Source organism: Salvelinus namaycush, chromosome 31 (assembly GCF_016432855.1).
Source record: "Salvelinus namaycush isolate Seneca chromosome 31, SaNama_1.0, whole genome shotgun sequence".
Taxonomy (NCBI): domain Eukaryota; kingdom Metazoa; phylum Chordata; class Actinopteri; order Salmoniformes; family Salmonidae; genus Salvelinus; species Salvelinus namaycush.
The window spans coordinates 39,735,713-39,756,040 of NC_052337.1; the positions used below are offsets into that span (position 1 = coordinate 39,735,713).

The window sequence follows — 20,328 nt, forward strand, 5'->3', positions numbered from 1 at the left end:
TCATGCTTGTACCTGAGCTCAGAAGATCCCCTGCTCCTTCCTTAGATCTATGTCTCTCTTCAGCTGACAGGTAGAGCAGACCCTACACCACAAGATGGAACAGAAGTCCCCAAACAAGGAGCCCTGGACACCAAACCGAACAAGACAGTTAGTGCAGAAGAGAGGCAAGGAGAGCCTCATACATCTGAGCCTGTCCCTCTGGTTAGAATGTTTCATGTGACCGAGTAACAGTTATAGAGCCTCATATAACTATATTGCTGCAGTATATGAAAGGAACTCACCTTAATGTTGTATCTGGTACGGTACATGGTGCGCATGGCCATGGTTGGCCCACACAGACAACACTCATCCATATCACTGGCGATAGAACAGCCCAGACAAGGGAAGCACCACCAACCATAACAACCTGAGAGAGAGAGAACGTACGGTAGAAGTACCTTATACTGTTACTACCTCTCAGTCCAAGAGAAGGAGAAAGCAAATTTAAAAAAGTACATTCTGCTCGCTCAGTCATGGATGAAATGAAGAAAAAATACTGGAGGTACAAAAGATATACAGCCATTTAGTTAAATAGGAATTTCTGTCCTCTTACATGTCCCACAGTCACTGAAGACGTCGCAGAGGCCACTCTGGAAGTCTGATGGATGGTAGCTCCCTGGCTGTCTAGTTACGGCAGCCATGGTCTCTCTATGGAAGATAACATGGCTCAGGTCATCATTAAGTACAACCTAAACAATGGCTCTTAGCTGTTCTGTTCCTTATTGTTCCTAAATGGTTCCTACATTGTGGTACTATTACCGTGTTCTCAGTTCTCTGCACCATGCAAGAAAAGCTACCAGTAGCCCGAGCAAAATGTCAAACCCATGGAAAATTCATGCATATTTGTCATGAAAACATGATAAAACCTGACTCGTGAACAATTCCTGTCAAAACAGTTTCTATAGTTATTACTTCACCTACAAACAGGATTTCCAGTCTTGTGATAACTTATTGTGAAATAAATCTCACCGGTATGATGTAGTTGAGCTGAATGATAGTAATGTACAGAAGAAGAGGCGAGAATCCTCGGTGGCGGCAGGTGGAGAACTGAGGGAGGGTACTGGAAAGGAACATAATTATATACTGTTTCAGGACAGGTGATTGACATGGCCATATACTTTACAGCCACTAAGAGTAGGGACTAACTACCAATAGAAAACTTTATTACACGAAGATGCACAAACAAGGAAATGAACATGCAGTTTTGCATGTTTAGAAAACATTATGAAAATGATTTTATTATGTTGGCTTGTCCATAAGGGAGGTGAACCACAATCACTTTGTGAATATGAAGATGAAAATCTCTTGTACATTAATTCCATGGCTCTATACCTCATAACTAAATTCAATTTGAGACATATATACACATGTATAGAGCCTATATAGGCATGAGGTCAAGCACCAGTTTAAGGCCCAAAAAGTAAAGGGGGCTTATCTTACAAACTGATAATAATAATAATAATAATACAATAATAATGAATCCCCGTATTCATCTTTGAGTGACAATTATGAGCTGTTAACGCCAAAGTTCAAAGTTTTCCATGAATGGCTGCTGCACCCCATGTGATGGTGTCTGTGATAAAGATTTGGATTTGGTAGTATTGGTAAAAAAAAAATATATATATATATCATTTTACTTAACGAAAGATACTTTGAACAAGTAGTTCACTACATCCAAACTACTTCATGAAAAAGTCTCATATCTAAATCTGAAATGTCACAGACTACAAAATGCACGACAGATCATTCTGGGGTCAAATGTTAATGGAATGTGTTATTTAGCCTATTAAACACAAAAGCGAGAATTAGGCAGGTCTGATGCCGAATAGGAAAATGATTGCCTACTTCACCATTTTTTTTATTTTCCTTTAGCAAAAAAGTAGTATGTAGTTCCAGTAGTTAGCTACACCTCTACACGGCAAAAAAAGGAATTAACTATTGAAAACGCTACCAAACTTTGAACTGAGTTCAACTACCACTACTCGAAAATGGAGGTAAGTTACTAGTTGAACTACATGACTCCCCAACACTGGGGTTAATCCAACTTACCATGGTAACATATCTACCATGAGCATAGTAATAAAAAAAAAAAATTACATATATACACTGCTCAAAAAAATAAAGGGAACACTTAATTAAACAACACAATGTAACTCCAAGTCAATCACACTTCTGTGAAATCAAACTGTCCACTTAGGAAGCAACACTGATTGACAATAAATTTCACATGCTGTTGTGCAAATGGAATAGACAAAAGGTGGAAATTATAGGCAATTAGCAAGACACCCCCAATAAAGGAATGGTTCTGCAGGTGGTGACCACAGACCACTTCTCAGTTCCTATGCTTCCTGGCTGATGTTTTGGTCACTTTTGAATGCTGGCGGTGCTTTCACTCTAGTGGTAGCAGGAGACGGAGTCTACAACCCACACAAGTGGCTCAGGTAGTGCAGCTCATCCAGGATGGCACATCAATGCGAGCTGTGGCAAGAAGGTTTGCTGTGTCTGTCAGCGTAGTGTCCAGAGCATGGAGGCGCTACCAGGAGACAGGCCAGTACATCAGGAGACGTGGAGGAGGCCGTAGGAGGGCAACAACCCAGCAGCAGGACCGCTACCTCCGCTTTTGTGCAAGGAGGAGCACTGCCAGAGCCCTGTAAAATGACCTCCAGCAGTCCACAAATGTGCATGTGTCAGCATATGGTCTCACAAGGGGTCTGAGGATCTCATCTCGGTACCTAATGGCAGTCAGGCTACCTCTGGCGAGCACATGGAGGGCTGTGCGGCCCCACAAAGAAATGCCACCCCACACCATGACTGACCCACCGCCAAACCGGTCATGCTGGAGGATGTTGCAGGCAGCAGAACGTTCTCCACGGCGTCTCCAGTCTCTGTCACGTCTGTCACATGTGCTCATGTGCTCAGTGTGAACCTGCTTTCATCTGTGAAGAGCACAGGGCGCCAGTGGCGAATTTGCCAATCTTGGTGTTCTCTGGCAAATGCCAAATGTCCTGCACGGTGTTGGGCTGTAAGCACAACCCCCACCTGTGGACGTCGGGCCCTCATACCACCCTCATGGAGTCTGTTTCTGACCGTTTGAGCAGACACATGCACATTTGTGGCCTGCTGGAGGTCATTTTGCAGGGCTCTGGCAGTGCTCCTCCTGCTCCTTCTTGCACAAAGGCGGAGGTAGCGGTCCTGCTGCTGGGTTGTTGCCCTCCTACGGCCTCATTACGTCTCCTGATGTACTGGCCTGTCTCCTGGTAGCACCTCCATGCTCTGGACACTACGCTGACAGACACAGCAAACCTTCTCGCCACAGCTCGCATTGATGTGCCATCCTGGATGAGCTGCACTACCTGAGCCACTTGTGTGGGTTGTAGACTCCGTCTCATGCTACCACTAGAGTGAAAGCACCGCCAGCATTCAAAAGGGACCAAAACATCAGCCAGGAAGCATAGGAACTGAGAAGTGGTCTGTGGTCACCACCTGCAGAACCACTCCTTTATTGGGGGTGTCTTGCTAATTGCCTATAATTTCCACCTTTTGTCTATTCCATTTGCACAACAGCATGTGAAATGTATTGTCAATCAGTGTTGCTTCCTAAGTGGACAGTTTGATTTCACAGAAGTGTGATTGACTTGGAGTTACATTGTGTTGTTTAAGTGTTCCCTTTATTTTTTTGAGCAGTGTATATATATATACACTCTCATTACAGGTGTGTGTGTGAGAGAGGGAACAAAAGAGGGGGTGGAAGGGATTCTGTTTGCATACATTTTGCTTGAGAGGGGTTTTACAGGTGTATGCTACGCTACCATCCTCTTGTGTCAACAATGGTGTTTCAAAGGTCAACATACAGTAAAATATGATGTTCGATTGTCACATACACCAGCTAGTTGCAGTGAAATGTGTTGTTTTACAGTGCCTTGCTCAAGGCAGTACAACCAAATAAATGATATGTCATATGTTTACTAAAGACTTAATGGTTTTGTGTTTTCATATTTGTTTTTATTTCTATTCGTTTTAAGATTTTTATTTGAAATAAAAGGAAAATAAAAAGTTATTGGTCACATAGATATATTTAGCAGATGGTATTGCGGGTGTCGTGTAATGCTTGTGTTCCTAGCTCTAACAGTGCAGTGCATCTAACAATTCACAAAAATACACACATCTAAAAGTACAATCATGGAATTAATAAATATACAGTGCATTCGGGAAAGTATTCAGAACCCTTCCCTTTTTCCACATTTTGTTACATTACAGCCTTATTCTAAAATGTATTAAATCACATTTTCCTCATCAATCTACACACAATAACCCACAATGACAAAGTGATAACAGATTTTTTAAATTTTAGCAAATGTGTGTATATATACAAACTCAGCAAAAAAAAATGTCCTCTCACTGTCAACTGCATTTATTTTCAGCAAACTTAACATGTGTAAATATTTGTATGAACATAAGATTCAACAACTGAGACATAAACTAAACAAGTTCCACAGACATGTGACTAACAGAAATTGAATAATGTGTCCCTGAACAAAGGGGGGGTCAAAATCAAAAGTAACAGTCAATACCTTGTGTGGCCACCAGTTGCATTAAGTACTGCAGTGCGTCTCCTCCTCATGGACTGCACCAGATTTACCAGTTCTTGCTGTGAGATGTTACCCCACTCTGCTGCTTGTAGAAACATTATCTTGTTGAGTTTACATTTAAATGATAAAGTCAATGGTTATGTTCAAGATGATCAAAACCGCAATGTTTCATGGGTAAATTTCGACTGATCTTCAAATACTAATGAGTTGTTATTTATGATGCAAGGTGACTTGTAGGTCAGTCAGTCAGCAGTCGCCTGCAGTCGTTATGATGCTCCCAAACACGTCCATTCTCAATGTGACATGCCAGATTCAGAAGCTTGAAATCCTGATTAGAAAAAAAAAAGTCAAACCCAATTAGATTTTTGCCCACCCAAAACTTAAACTGAACATCATTCATGATTTATTTTATTTTAGTTCGTTTTGAAGTCAAATATAATAGTTTCAGTCTATTTTAGTTTTTCAAACAGGTTTATTAATTATTTCATTTCAGTTTATTAAATCGTTTATTCAAACCACCTCTCAGACAGGCCAAGGTGGCAAAGACAGCACATGCCGTCTTTTTTTACATTTCAACTCCAATTTAGCCTGGAATTCAATCAAACCCACAATGAGAGAACCCGCATCAAATACCACAATTAATAAGACAATAAGTACAGGTGAAATAAAGAGGACAAGATGAGTTTCTGAGATTAAGAAAAATACAGTTCTTTATCATTTATTACTACAGTTGATAATGGCTCAAAGTTGCTATATAGTTTTTGAACACAAGAAGGCGCTACAATCCTTCAAATAGTTCTGTGTTCATCGTCAGAGTGATTCTCCTTAAGTAGGTTACACACTACATTCTGCAAAATTGCAGCTTTGCTTATTTGACTCATCTCATTTTTCCCTAGGCCAACTCAGTCACTGGTGCATTTCAGCAACAGCACTGGAGCAAATAATTGTTTTACTAGGTAGACAATATACGTTTATTTAAACCATATCTATTATTCCATAACAAGAATAAATGCAGGATATTGTTAGCTTTGTCAAAAAATTAGGCCTGTAGAGATGTACATATTGTACACTATAGATGGTATACCATAAGAGGCCAAGGTCTAGGGCAGACTATTAAAGTTGACCAATTTTACTACTATATGTTAGCTAGGTCGCCTAATAACCAAACATCCACAGAAAAATAATGTTTTTCTACACCTGTGTATAACTTCGTTGCAATAGACACTTTAAAGTATGTCAAACTTTTTTCTACTGTGATAGTTGGCAAAAAAACAGGTTCTGGAAAAGAGAAGTACCTGCAACCTATTTGTACCCCCCCCCCCCCCCCCCGCACGTGATATTAGATCGGAACATGCGCACAGCTGATGTTAGAATACGCACATCTGCAATGACGTCAGCTGAACCTCCCAGCCTGAAAAAGCTGCCAATTTGAAGCAGCTCAGGACTTGGCTATGGTTCCAGACCGGGTATACTGTATTAAAGGGTGCTACTTCAACTAAATTTAGCTGTGTTGCATACACTGTCCTAGATGTAGACTATTTGTTATTATTGTGCAGCATACTACCTGCGTTATCCAAAATAACAACTCAGATAACACACCAAGTCTATTTTAAAGAGGACAATTGAGCTATGAATTAGGTATCCTTATTTTGGAGTTAGTTTAAAAGTTGTTCTTGGGGATAGACTTTTCTGCTAAGACATTTATGTTCCTCTGTTTTCTCTCTCATGGGGATATAGAGAATGGCATAAACCGAAAAGTGATGGACAGAGGAGAGAAGTCATCTGGCTACTACGGAATTTCAGCGCAGGCGAAGTCTATTGTCTGCACTCTGTAACGTTACTCTACACTCCACGGTTGGGCTTTGCCGCTGACAATGAAGATGAGGACGGTAACTATCTGCTTGTAGTCTATCAGCACTCCATAGACACAACTAGAGAATGCTGTGTGTCTCTCATGCGCTTTTAACGGAGCCGCCGCAGATCCATTTTCTTTCAAATATGTAGGCTAACCATCTTTTTTTTTTTAAACAGAAAATGCAATGATTTATCTTTCACATTGTAGCGTACATCTTTTGGAAAACCTATTTTGTGATTTTAACTAAATTACAACTAGATGAAACGTGAAAAAGTACAACCCTATAGGCACTTGGAATTCTTCACACATACAGTGTTTGGTGAGTAAATGTTGGTTAAAGTTGGATCCACTATTTCTTCCAGCGTTTATAGAAAAATCACGTGTCTCTTAAAACTGGTTTGATGTCTAAGCACTTGGCATAGCCAACTTTCTCTGCACTGTTACATTTGTAACTCACTAAAACAGGTCCACATCTGCAAGACCGGTCCGTCTCTGTCTGTGTGTTAAGGCGTCAAACAAACCCATATGACTTGAGCGAGATAGTGTCTGTCATTTCTAGAATAGCTAACAATAATTAACTAACAATAATTATCCCCAGCGTTTTCATACTCGTTTTGTAATCCCTAACATAGGAACAGTGTTGAACTGTTGGTAGAATATTCCAGTTGTAGTTGAATTACACATCCTCCTAGATTAACTTGAAAGGAGCAGTGAACGTTTTTTATTTCAGTCGGTCGGTCGGTCGTGTAGTCTGATGTATTCGGGCTGGGTGCCAAATGTCTGGGTCAGACGGAGTGGCCAAGTAGATGTAGCGCTGCCGTCTGGATATGTGCCGCTAGATGTTCATTATATAGAGCTTACAGAAGGTGCAACACGCCGCTTCCAACACTGGATTCTAGCCACAGATAGATAACCACCCATACTGTCTTTACGCACATCCGATAGATCAGAGGTGATTACTGGAATTTACGCGTTTTCACTTGGACATAAACTTGGAACCTCGCCTGGACTTGGTTTTAAAAGTATTACATGCCGTTTATGAGCTGTGTGAGTGAGTGACCCTCTCTTTCTTGAAGAATATCCGGTAAGTGGTTTGAAATATAGAACAAGTGATTGATTTATTCATTCATTGATGGATAGATTCAATGATAAATGTGTGTGTTGTTACACTATTATAACACTTTTATTTCTGCGTTATTACACACGCACACACATACAGAGGGCTTGCTGAGAGCAACGTTAATCTTTTGATTTGCTCCTGGCTGCAGAGAGAGTCAGTGGGAGAGAGATGCCTAAACCTGTTATAGAGACAGGTGCTGTGTTGACTGAGGAGGCTGGCGGACATCGAAGCACAGGCTGCTTTTGTACTTGATCATCGTGTTGTTGTTGTGACTTGCTGTGGAATATCTGAAAGACTGACTTCTCCTTAGGCTGTGGAGATGGTATGGTGTCACAAACACCGTTATCCACATGCATGTTGACGTTTATTTTCACGAGTCTTGCCCTGGAGGCAGAACTGAGCGATTTCCCGTTCGAGTCTTGCCCTGGAGGCAGAACTGAGCGATTTCCCGTTAGTTAAGTCAGCTGCGAAGTCAAAATGGGCTATATTTAAAATATTAATGAACACAAAAATGTGCTTCATTTAAGGTTAAGGTTAGCAGTGTGGTTAGGGTTAAGGTTCAGGTTCGGTTTAAAATCAGATTGTATGACTTTGTGGCCGTGCCAGCTAGCGACCACTTTGCAGAGCTGCCTCCAGAACAAGATTCATGACGAAAAACGCTATCCTGCTAACCACAAACCATGGCATGCTGGGTAAGCAGGCTACAGGAGGAGGGTATTTCTGTCATGGAGTGTACTGTTGGTGAATATGCTGTGCAGTCGTTTGGCATCATCTTTTTTCCATGGCTAATTGTAATTTGCAGATTAGAAGTTTAGCCTATGTAGTAAGTACACTCTTAGAAAAAAGGGCTCCAAAAGGGTTATTTGGCAGTCCCGATTCGAGAACCCTTTTTCCCCCAGGTAGAATGCTTTTTGGTTCCAAATAGAATGCTTTTTGGTTCCAGGTAGAACTCTTTTGGGTTCCATGTATAACCCTCTGTGGAAAAGGTTCTACATGGAACCCAAAAGGGTTTATCAAAGGGTTCTCCTAGGGACACCCGAAAAACCCTTTTAGGTTCTAGATTTTTCTAAGATTGTAGACTAGTTGTTTTGTAGCAGGTATGCTTATTGAACTATGATGTATTCACAGGTATGCAGATGGATTGGTCAAGACAAGCTTCCAATATAGATCTCGATCTATAGATCTGCTGCTGTGGGCGTGCTTGAAGTGACTGACTGACTGATCTACCGATGGATTCTAGCATCACCACCTTCCATGATGAGTGGCTGACATGAGCTCCAAGGGAAACGCCAGTGAGGTCTGGAAGTGTCTGCTGCCCTCAGGAGGAATCTGAGTGTCTCAGAGACGTTCTCTGGATGAGACCTGGATGAGACAAGAAGAGAAGAAGAAGTAGTGAGAACATTCCCCCCCACAGAGGACCCAAACCATGGGCTTGTTATGGTGCCAGGCACGCCGGACTGATCGTGTGTTCCTAGCCCGTCAGTAGCACCACCACCCCCCTCACCCCTCCTCCCCCCAACCCCATGTCAGACCTTTCTCTGAATGATGGAAATTTTGCGGAAGACGCTGACTTGTATATTGATATTGGGCCTGGTGGTGGTCATGGCTTCCTCTGAATTTCAAAGACTTTCGCACAACTCACAAGGTAGGACTGCTCATTGCTTAATTGCACATCTTAACTTGATTGAATGCAGCCAAGGTGCTAGAACTGCTCTCCTTGAGAGAAACGGATTTGTCCTCCCGGTGAGGCAGGTGTATGCTTGGTTGCTGCTCATGGTCAGTGGTCAGTCAGTGAGACATCTGTAACATCTGGTGGCCCTGGCCTGACTGTTATTTTAGAGGGATGAACCCACTGTAGATCACAACCTGCTAGCTCTGGAACACTGTGAGGTCATGTCTGTCCTGTCTGTCTGAGTTCCACCATAGGAACTCTACACTCTATGAGTTCTACTATCTGTAGTGTGTAGTCCTGTTATATTCTGTAATGGCTGGAGGACCCCCATTGTCTTAAATATGTCACTTCTTACTGTAGTGTATCAATGTTCTTACTCAGATTCACATTCTGTGTTCATTTTTCTCTTCCTCATTCTTTCCTCCTTGTACACCCCTCCTCCAATGGCTCATTTCTCCCCATCTGTTCTTTTCTGTAAAAGTGGAGTACCTGTCCTACCTGCAGCACTACCAGCTGACTGTGCCGATGCAGGTGGACGAGAATGGGGACTTCCTCAGCTACACTGTGAAACACCACCGGCCCGGTCGCAGGAGACGAACCGCCGACCCAACCAGCACCACCGTCGGCCCAGAGTCAACCGACCACGTCGAACAGGACCCGGCCCAGACCCGAGTCTTCTACAGACTGTCTGCTTACGGAAAGCACTTTCACTTAAACTTGACCCTCAACCCCCAGCTGGTGTCCAAACATTTCACAGTGGAGTACTGGGGGAGAGAAGGCCTGGAGTGGAGACATGACATGGTGGAGAACTGCCACTATGTAGGATACCTGCAGGATCAGTACAGCTCCACCAGAGTAGCACTCAGTAACTGTAAGGGCTTGGTGAGTACCATGGGATTCTGGAGTTGATGTGTTTGGTCTGGGTGTGTGTTGGAAGGAAGCTACTGTAGCCAATCAGGGTATTGAAATGTGCGATGGAGGGATGGAAAAGAGGACAACATGATCTGTCTGTTTCCAAGTAGAACACCCACCACCACTCTACTCCCCTTTATGGGTTTCTGTGACTTTTGTTTAGAGTATGTCTGAATGTATTTGTCGATATTTGAGTGTGTTTAAATATTCTTTGAGTACTTAAGGATCTGTTTTGTGAGGAGGCCAGGAGGCCCCCATTGACCAGTCACAGAGAGTTAATACTATGCCTTCTCTTTGCTCTGGCTACCTCAGACAAACCCTCAGCTCTACTGTCACAGGATTAGACAGAGTGGAGTTTGCTAAATAGCATGTTGGCCTCCTTCCACCTGGCACAGTGCCGCTTAGGATAGGGCATAGTAGGTTAAGGCTAATGGGGAAAGCTCTCTACAGCAGGGGTTCTTAGACTTTTTCAGCCTGGGAAAATTGAGAAATTCTGTGTTTTCCTGGGACCCAAGGTCATAAAAACATGATCCCTTTTGGGGTCCTTTTGGTTGACAGCAGAGAAAGAAATTGAAGTTTTAACTTTAATTGTGTCATGTTAGTGATTGGAGACAGGCGCAGGAATACGTAATAGGGTTTTTTATTTTCTCCACCCAAACAAAAGAGCAAGGTGTAAACTTCTAAATAATACACGGGACGAGACCCGTAAAACAAGTGCACAAATACACGTATCATGGAAGCCGATACAACAGCACAGGTACTCCAGGACCAACGGACATGGTAACAATAACCGACAAGGACAATGGGGAACAGAGGGCACATATATACACATACTAATCAGGAGGAATGGGAACAGGTGTGCGTAATGAGACAAGACAGTCCGGGGTTGGTGGTAATGAATCCAGTTCAGTGACGCCTAGAAGGCCGGTGGCGTAGACCTCCGGAGCTGATGAACGGAATGAGCAGCAGTACTGGGGAGATCCGTGACAGTACCCCCCGACGCACTGCACCAGCAGCGGGACGACACCGGCCTCGGGGACGACCACAGGGACGCAGTGCGGGTCGGTCTGGGCGCCGATGGTGAAAATCCCTGGTCAGCGAAGCGTCCAGGCTGTCCACCGCAGGAACCCAGCATCGCTTCTCTGGTGCGTACCCCTACCAGTCGATGAGGTACTGGAGACGCCTCGCACGACGCCTCGAATCCAGGAATTCACGGACCGAGTACGCCGGACCTCCCTCGATCTCCAGAGGAGGAGGCCGGGCGTCACTGTGTCCAGCGAGGGGACCAGGCACCACTGGCCTGAGAAGAGAAACATGAAAAGTCAGGTTAATGCGGGAATCAGCAGGGAGTTGCAAATGGTACGTTACCTCATTAACCCTCCTCAAGAATTTAAACGATCCCACAAACTGCGGGCTCAGCTTCCAGCAGGGCAGGCGGAGGGGCAGGTTCTGGGTGGAGAGCCAGACAGGCGCCTCACTGCGGTGGTGGTCGGCCTGTTCCTTGTGCCGACGCACAGAGACGAGTGTGCGCTGTCCAACTAAGCCGCTGGGGAGTTGAGAAGGGGTAAAGTATAACTGAACTTGACGGTGGCTTTATTCAGAGTTCGATAATCAATGTAGGGGTGCTGTCCCCAATCTTTCTTTTTAACAAAAAATAAGCTTGAGGAGGCTGGTGATGTAGAGGGGCGGATAAAACCCTGCTGGAGGCTCTCCTGTATATAGGTCTCCATGGCCTCTGTCTCGACATAGGAGAGGGGATAGACGTGTCCTCTCGGGAGGGCTGCGTCAGACAGCAGGTCAATGGCACAGTCCCAGGGGCGATGAGGAGGCCGGAATGTAGCCTGGGTCTTAGAGAAAACCTGGTGCAGATCCTGGTATTCCTTCGGTAACTCCACTTGAGGGGCGTGGTCTGGACTTTCCACCGTAGTGGTGTTGACAGACACCGCGAGACACCTCCCCTGACACTCCTGCAACCAACCCGGCAGTCTCCTCTCGGACTAGGAAATAACAGGGTTATGCCATCTCAACCAGGGAGACCTAAAACAACGAGGTGTGTGGGGGTGTCTATAATCAAAAATGTGATGTGTTCTAAATGAGTGTCATGGGTCAGCAGAGAAATGGGAACAGTGATGTGATGTACGAGCCCTGTCCCTATTGGACGATTATCCAGGGCTCGAACCAGAATGGGTGACTGTAGGGGAACCAAAGGAATGCGTAATGCGCTATCTAGAAGATTCCCGGCAGCTCCGGAATCAATCAGAGCTAACGGGAGTGAGGGGATAGGGTATTCAGGGAATTTAATGGGAAAACACACTGGTTGAGTTGACAGAAAAGGAGGGGAGATCTTGCATCCTACCTGGGTTGGAGCAGGATAATTCCATGGCTTCTCAACTCCTCGCCTATTTGTGGATCAAGTGCAGGTCGGGGAGAAATGACCCCTTTCCCCACAATAGGAGCAGAGGTCCAGATTCCTCCTTCTCCTACACTCACGAGGACTGTCTCTCCAGACACGGCAGCTCTATGGACAGCGTGCTGGCAACTATCCTGCGCTTGGAGAGGAATGTGCAGTCCCTCCAGTCTCCAGCACAAGTTGCGGCACCAGCCCCCACACCATGACCTGCCTCAGTCCCATCTGAGCCGGCCCGCAGAATAACCCTGTCCCTCCCAGAGCGCTTTGATGGCGCACCAGCGAGATGCAAGGGATTCCTTCTGCAATGCGACCGGTACCTCTCCGGGAGAGACATGGTTGCCACCGTCATCTCGGTACTGACCGGACGGGCCCTGAACTGGGGAGCCGTGGTCTGGGAAACGGCCAGACCCGAGGTCGAGTCCTACGAGCGCTCCACCTCCATCGGCTCTGGCCACGGAGCAGGTGTAACCATGGGCTCCGGATTCCGCGCAGGTCTTCGCCGGGGTCGCAGGAGGTCCAAATGAATCGCCATGCTGATGAGCTGGTCGAGTGACAGGTTGTCATCACGGCAGGCTAATTCCAATAACCGACAAGGACAATGGGGAACAGAGGGCACATATATAACATGCTAATCAGGGGGAATGGGAACAGGTGTGCGTAATGAGACAAGACAGTCCGGGGTTGGTGGTAATGAATCCAGTTCAGTGACTCCTAGAAGGCCGGTGACGTAGACCTCCGGAGCTGGTGAACGGAATTAGCAGCAGTACCGGGGGGCTCCTGCAATTCTAAACACTTTGCCATGGGGCTCATTTTTGTTGTTGCTCTTTTACAGCAAATACTTTGCAATTCTACCCATTTTGCCATGGGGTGGAGAGAAATCTTAACAGATTTAAAGCAAATTTCCTTAAATTCTACACATTTTGCCATGACTAATGCCATGTTAATATCATATCTAAGTGAGAGTGACTAACAAAATCAATGGGGGCGCCCCAAATTGCATCTGGCATATTCTACTCTTCTAACTCTAAACAGTAAGTTTTGACCTCCTCTGAGTTCCTAGAAATACATTTTTTTACTCTGACATGTCGCCACGCCCCGTTAACATGTCGTCGCGACGCATACTTTAAGAAAGGCTGCTTTACTGGATCATCAGAGCTTTAGTCACAACCAGCCAGCCAGTGCACCCACTATAAAGAACCAACCAGCCAGCCAGCCAGCCAGTCCACCCACTATAAAGAACCAACCAGCCAGCCAGCCAGCCAGTCCACCCACTATAAAGAACCAACCAGCCAGCCAGCCAGTCCACCCACTATAAAGAACCAACCAGCCAGCCAGCCAGCCAGTCCACCCACTATAAAGAACCAACCAGCCAGCCAGCCAGTCCACCCACTATAAAGAACCAACCAACCAGCCAGCCAGCCAGTCCACCCACTATAAAGAACCAACCAGCCAGCCAGCCAGCCAGCCAGTCCACCCACTATAAAGAACCAACCAGCCAGCCAGCCAGTCCACCCACTATAAAGAACCAACCAGCCAGCCAGCCAGCCAGCCAGTCCACCCACTATAAAGAACCAACCAACCAGCCAGGCAGCCAGTCCACCCACTATAAAGAACCAACCAGCCAGCCAGCCAGCCAGCCAGTCCACCCACTATAAAGAACCAACCAGCCAGCCAGCCAGTCCACCCACTATAAAGAACCAACCAGCCAGCCAGCCAGTCCACCCACTATAAAGAACCAAACATCCAGCCAGCCAGTCCACCCGCTATAAAGAACCAAAAATCCATCCAGTCGTTAGCTAGCCAACAAGCCAGCTCACCATAGCGAACCTAATATATATCCTTCTCAATGGACTGTGACAGATCAGCATGCAGTGCTGTCTTTCTGTTTGCTTACTAAACTGTCAAAGCCAAATCTTGTTTTGGGTACACCTAAAACTTCTCTTCAGGTTCCGGTTTCCTCAGATAAACTAGTACCCAGTCCCAAATCACCCCCTAGCCACTAATGAACCCCTAGGTATTTCTTGTAGTTCTGAAGGGGTTGGGTGAGTGTAGGTAGGCAATATAGCTCAACATCGCCCTGGGCTAGTACTCATCTGATAGTGTCAGATCTATGAGAAGTGTATGTTTGGAGGTTAGGGGTCAGACTAGGGGGTTTTGAACTGGAGTTTCTCCAGCGAAATAAGAAAGAAAGCGAATGTGTTGCTTTAACGAAGCGGCTAATCATCAAAGCTGAGGTATTGGTCCTCAGGCTGTTGATCTTAGACTGACGGACTGGCCAGACTGTCTTCGTTAAAACTCACTGTTGGAAGCGATTGGAAAAACTCTTATCCCCCCTCATTTACTTTGAAACGTCTCAGAACAAGGAGAAAGCCCTGTTCCTCTGTGCCAATCGCAATCATTTGGAGAAAAACATGTATTGCCATTGTTGCGGCCAAATGTACTGGCAGCCCCACAGCTCCAGTATCATAAATTGAATTAGTATTAGGTCTGTTTCGCCTCATACCGTTTTAATAGTACCAAAAATGGACAAAACTGAAATGTATCTGTAGTTTAATCTCGTAAATTGCCAGACATCTTGACATCGCACTCTGCTAGGCTTTTATCAAATATTGGTTTCTTGCCGGCGTGTGCCAGGTTGTCATATTTGGTTAATTGGTTTCATTGTGGGTTTTTACTGAGTGATGCAGCGTGCCAATGTTTTTTATAAACACATTCTGAAGTACTTTTTCAATTTATGTTACAAAGGGGGTGTTCAAGGGCAGAGAGCTGTGTACTTTGGTTCCAGTCCCAGTAATTACTGCGTTGTTCTAGGTGTAATTGGTTGTTATAACATGATTTATAAAATTGCTTCAGAGTGTGGGGTGTTTTCACGTCTGACTGCAGTGCAACACACAGAGGAGAGCAGAGCTGAGCTGTGAGTTAGTTGTTCTATGTGTTGTAGCCTGCAATGTTACGTGACTAAGGCTGGAACACACCATTAGCCGCTTAGCCCTGACTCGGGGTGCCTATCATTTCACAGATGACTGTGGTTGTGCTGAAAAAAGCATTCACCCTGGTTGATAATACTCATTAGTAAAACAATATTTTGATGACTATAATGAAAATGATAGGGGTTATTTGTCAAAGGTCATTTCACATAAACGGCATAAATGGTTCACTGTAAGTCCATTTAGGCTGGTAGGAGTCGGAATTACTTTTCACAAAATTGTCCGACATTTTCTATGATAAAAGGGGTTTACGTAATTATTTTAAAACTACAATAAGATCCATTCAATTGTTGTGTTTATGTGTGTGTGCGTTGTAACGTTGTTTGCCTTGTTCGCTTATAACCTGTCTCTCTCGATGTTCTTGTTTCTCAACAAGCACGGTGTTATTACCACAGAAGAAGAGCAGTATTTAATAGAGCCATTCAAGAATATATCGTCCACCACTTCCAGCCAATGGGACCAGGGAGAAGGACAGCAGCATGTTATTTATAAAAAGTCTTCCATTCCCTCGCCACAGCAGCAACCCAACCAACACGAGTTCAGCTGTGGCATCTCAGGTTGGTGAAGTGTCCTCTTCTCTTCTTCTCTTTTCTCCTCTCCTCCCTTCCCTTCCCCGTTCCTCTTCCATGCTCTCCACTGCCCTCCGTCTGGATTGACTCTGAGCTGGGTGAGTAACATAAATGTGCAGTTATTCATAGCGGTCCAGAGGAAGTGCTGGTTTGGTTCTAGGCTCAGGTGCCGGTGGATGTGACCGCGCTGCTGTTGGGGTGGACCATTCTGGCCTCCCCTCAGCTTGATGTACAGTGCATTCGGAAAGTATTCAGACCCCTTGGCTTTTTCCACATTTTGTTACGTTACAGCCTTATTCTAAAATGGATTACATTGTTTCCCCCCCTCATCAATCTACACACAATACCCCATAATGACAGAGCAAAAACAGGTTTTTATACATGTTAGCAAATTTTTTATTTATAAAATATCACATTTACATAAGTATTCAGACCCTTTACTCAGTACTTTGTTGAACCACCTTTGGCAGCGATTACAGCCTTGAGTCTTCTTGGGTATGATGCTACAATCTTGGCACATCTGTATTTGGGGAGTTTCTCCCATTCTTCTCTGCAGATCCTCTCAAGCTCTGTCAGGTTGGATGGGGAGTGTTGCTGCACAGCTATTTTCAGGTCTCTCCAGAGATGTTCGATCGGGTTCAAGTCCGGCCTCTGGCTGGTCCACTGAAGGACATTCAGAGACTTGTCCCGAAGCCACTCCTGCGTTGTCTTGGCTGTGTCCTTAGGGTCGTTGTCCTTTTGGAAGATGAACCTTCGCCCCGGTCCTGAGCCCTCTGGAGCAGGTTTTCATCAAGGATAGCTCTGTACTTTTCTCCGTTCATCTTTACCTCGATCCTGACTAGTCTCCCAGTCCCTGCCGCTGAAAAACATCCTCACAGCATGATGCCACCATGCTTCACTGTCGGTATGGTGACGGGTTTCCTCCAGACGTGGACAATTCACATACTCTGGCTCTCATCAGAGCGGTGTCCTGTGAGATGTGGTGGGATAGGGATTAGAGGGGAACCAGGTGGATGTGTAGGTATTTGGACCAAAGTCTTATAAGTAGCAGCGAAGGCTGTCATCGGCAGGAAGCTGACATGCCCTGACACGTTCTATCTTATAGCCCTTCCCCAGAGCATCTGGGCCATAAAGGAAGGCAAGCCTTCAGCTGCAAGGTTCAAAGGGCCAGATTCCCAACATGTCTGCAATTCTATCTCCAACTCTCCCCTGGCTCTGCTCTGGCTATGCCTTCACAATGGGCTAAATCTGATTGTATCATTGTGTTTTAATTTAGTGGCTCATTTTTTTTATGTTGACATTTTAAAATAAATGTTGAACTCATTATTTGTTATCAAATCATCAGTAGTTCTAGTCTCCCTTGAATGTTTCTACTGAGGTGAACAGTATCACATTCTACCTGTCTTTTTTAAAAAGTTCAAATACCCCAAGGAGATGATCATCAGATGAACCATTGCCTATAATCACCCAAAGATTTTGTTTCTTCCCACAGCATATCATCAACTTTTCTCACTCAGTTGCTAATCTTTTTTTCTCAAACTACCTCTCCTTCCTTCCTAGACCTCACAAAAAACGCGAGCCCCTGCCAACATAGCACTCCTTCCCCAACCTCTCCAACCTCCTCTCCCTCGTCCTCTCCCACCCCAGCCCCTGGGTCCAACAGCACCCTGCCCGGGGGGGGCCACAGACAGAGGCGGTCACTCAGCACGGAACGTTTCGTAGAGACCCTGGTGGTAGCTGATAAGATGATGGTTGGTTACCATGGCCGCAAAGACATCGAGCATTACATCCTGTCTGTGATGAATATTGTAAGTTTGATCCTGCTTTTTCCTTCGATTACTGTTGTTTTGTCTGAAAAAAAAAAAAACAGATAATAAAGTTTGGGTCAATCTCAAAAGGGGTTAATATCAACGGTCTAACGTGGCTTCCTCACCTCATCTCTTCCCCCTACATGTACACTAGTTTGAGGTTACAGGATGGGTGAAAGCAGTTAGGACTCACTTGCACCTGTCCAGTTCTTTCACATCAATACGGGTGAAGAGTTGGAGGAAAGACATTGAGACGAGTCCCTAGCCTACTGATATTGGAAACACGCCGATGTCGAGCATTAGTGCATGAACAATGTTATTCGAAGTGTTTCTCCCTTTGGTTAGCATTTTGTTTGTTCTCTCTTACTGAAAACAGACATTGAAACCGCAGCGTGAGCTGAATGTGTGATGGCTGTTCTTCTACCCCCCCCCCCAGTATGTGTGATGGCTGTTCTTCTACCCCCCCCAGTATGTGTGATGGCTGTTCTTCTACCCCCCCCCCCAGTATGTGTGATGGCTGCTCTTCTACCCCCCCCCCCCCCCCCCCCCCCCAGTATGTGTGATGAAAACACTGATCAAGCATCGCATCGTGACACGTGGACTCAGTTTGTCTGACTTTGTGTCTTTTACTTATTTTCTGGAGGTCAGGTTGCCAAACTGTACCGTGATGCCAGCCTAGGAAACGTTGTGAACATTATAGTAACCCGCCTGATCGTACTGACTGAAGACCAGGTGAGTGTACCCCTCTCTCTCCCTCCGTCTACCTCTTTCTCTCTATCTCTCTCTCTCTCTCTCGATCTCTCTATTCTACATCAACATCGATGTGTTTCTCTAATCTCAGTTCCAATTTCTGTGGTTTGGTTACTTCTTATGCAGTAACGTAGTTATTCCAAGCCGTTGGGGGAGAGTAGGAGGAGGAAAGAGAAGGGAGAGAGGAGTGACAAGAAGAGACGAGAGAAGGGGACGAGAGTAGAAAAGAAGAGAGGAAAGGAGAGAGGACAGGAAGCGTCTATCGTATGTTTGCCACCACTAAAGATGAAAGCCTCTCCGTTGGAGATGAGCTCAGACATCTTCCCTCAGGGAGATTTGATTGAGGATGTTTACATTCAACCTACAGGTAACTGCCAAAATTATAGAAACTTCTTGTGGAAGAATGGTTTCGCGTCCTTCCAGTAGGTGCATTGAAGCTGTTCTGGTGGCCCAACGCCCTACTAAGACACTTTATGTTGGTGTTTCCGTTATTTTGGCAGTTACCTGTATATAATGTGTAGGTTTGATGGGAGAAACAGGGTGAACTGTACGTCTAGCGTCTGTCTATACAGGATGGACGCCAGCAGAGATGAATATGTCTTCATACAGTCTCCATTTTAAGACAGAACCCTATACGTTTTACCCAGATGGAGTGTAATATGGATATATTCATAGTTAAAATATATATATTTTTTATCATATGGATTATTTTAACAGATATGTCAGAATCCTGTCAAATGGTGGACATGGCTTTTATAGGCTTATATACTGTCGTTTTTGACTGGTGCTTTTTACAATGATGGCCCAATCATACATTGACGTCAATAGCAGATTTATGTAAAAGTTTGAGTGGCTTGCGTTAATCTTAATTCAGCCCTAGTCTTGTGCAGAATGCTGTCCCTGTTCTTGACAGAGTGCTGGGTTCTGTGTGTTCTGGGTTGTGAAATCAATGCTGTGATTTCTGATAACGCTCCCAAGGGGTAACATACATTACCAGTCAAAAGTTTGGACACACCTACTCATTCAAGGGTTTTTCTTTATTTTTGCATTTTTTTTTACATTGTAGAATAATTGTGAAGACATCAAAACTATGAAATAACACATATGGAATCATTTAGTAACCAAAAAAGTGTTAAATAAATCAAAATATATTTTAGATTCTTCAAAGTAGCCACCATTTGCCTTGATGACAGCTTTGCAAACTCTTGGCATTCTCTCAAACAGCTTCACCTGGAATGCTTTTCCAATAGTCTTGAAGGAGTTCCCACATATGCTGAACACTTGATGGCTGCTTTTCCTTCACTCTGCGGTCGTACTCTTCCCAAACCATCTCAATTTGGTTGAGGTCGGATGATTGTGGAGGCCAGGTCATTTGATGTAGCACTCCATCACTTTCTTCTTGGTCAAATAGCCCTTACACAGCCCGTCCTTCTCTCACCTCAGGATTTACGGTATTACCAGTTTAATACACAAGTAGGCGCCAAAAAAAAACGCAACAAAAATAAACATTACCAGAATGCTAACAAAACAAGTAATAGTGAATTTGCATGGATGTTGCTAGCGAAATATGCTAACGAGTGCAAATGAAAATAAATGAATTGCAATCCAGCTCATAAA

At 44.7% G+C, this 20,328-nt stretch overlaps 2 protein-coding genes across 2 annotated transcripts in view; one reads left to right on the forward strand and one right to left on the reverse strand.

The window, feature by feature from the left end:
* Positions 1–18: 18 nt before the first annotated feature.
* LOC120025617 (placenta-specific gene 8 protein-like) lies at positions 19–680 on the reverse strand. The gene is made up of 3 exons (XM_038970165.1): positions 593–680; positions 282–406; positions 19–123 (listed from the first exon to the last, which is right to left on the reverse strand). Exons 1-3 carry the CDS (start codon positions 678–680, stop codon positions 19–21), a joined length of 318 nt encoding a protein of 105 aa, XP_038826093.1.
* Positions 681–9,148: 8,468 nt separating this feature from the next.
* Positions 9,149–20,328, forward strand: part of LOC120025618 (A disintegrin and metalloproteinase with thrombospondin motifs 6-like) — a 49,615-nt gene continuing 38,435 nt past the window's right edge. The window contains exons 1-5 of the mRNA XM_038970166.1: positions 9,149–9,248; positions 9,757–10,157; positions 15,961–16,141; positions 17,714–17,961; positions 18,610–18,693. Of these exons, the coding sequence (XP_038826094.1) occupies positions 9,149–9,248; positions 9,757–10,157; positions 15,961–16,141; positions 17,714–17,961; positions 18,610–18,693 (1,014 nt within the window). The remainder of the gene's footprint in view (positions 9,249–9,756; positions 10,158–15,960; positions 16,142–17,713; positions 17,962–18,609; positions 18,694–20,328) is intronic.

Excerpts from the sequence above, each read along its gene's own strand:
- LOC120025617 (XM_038970165.1), bottom strand. The coding sequence starts at position 680 with ATGGCTGCCGTAACTAGACAGCCAGGGAGCTACCATCCATCAGACTTC. Across the intron at positions 407-592 it reads CTTCAGTGACTGTGGGACAT|GTTGTTATGGTTGGTGGTGC; the intron begins GTAAGAGGACAG and ends TCTCTCTCTCAG. Across the intron at positions 124-281 it reads GTACCAGATACAACATTAAG|GGCTCCTTGTTTGGGGACTT; the intron begins GTGAGTTCCTTT and ends TTTGGTGTCCAG.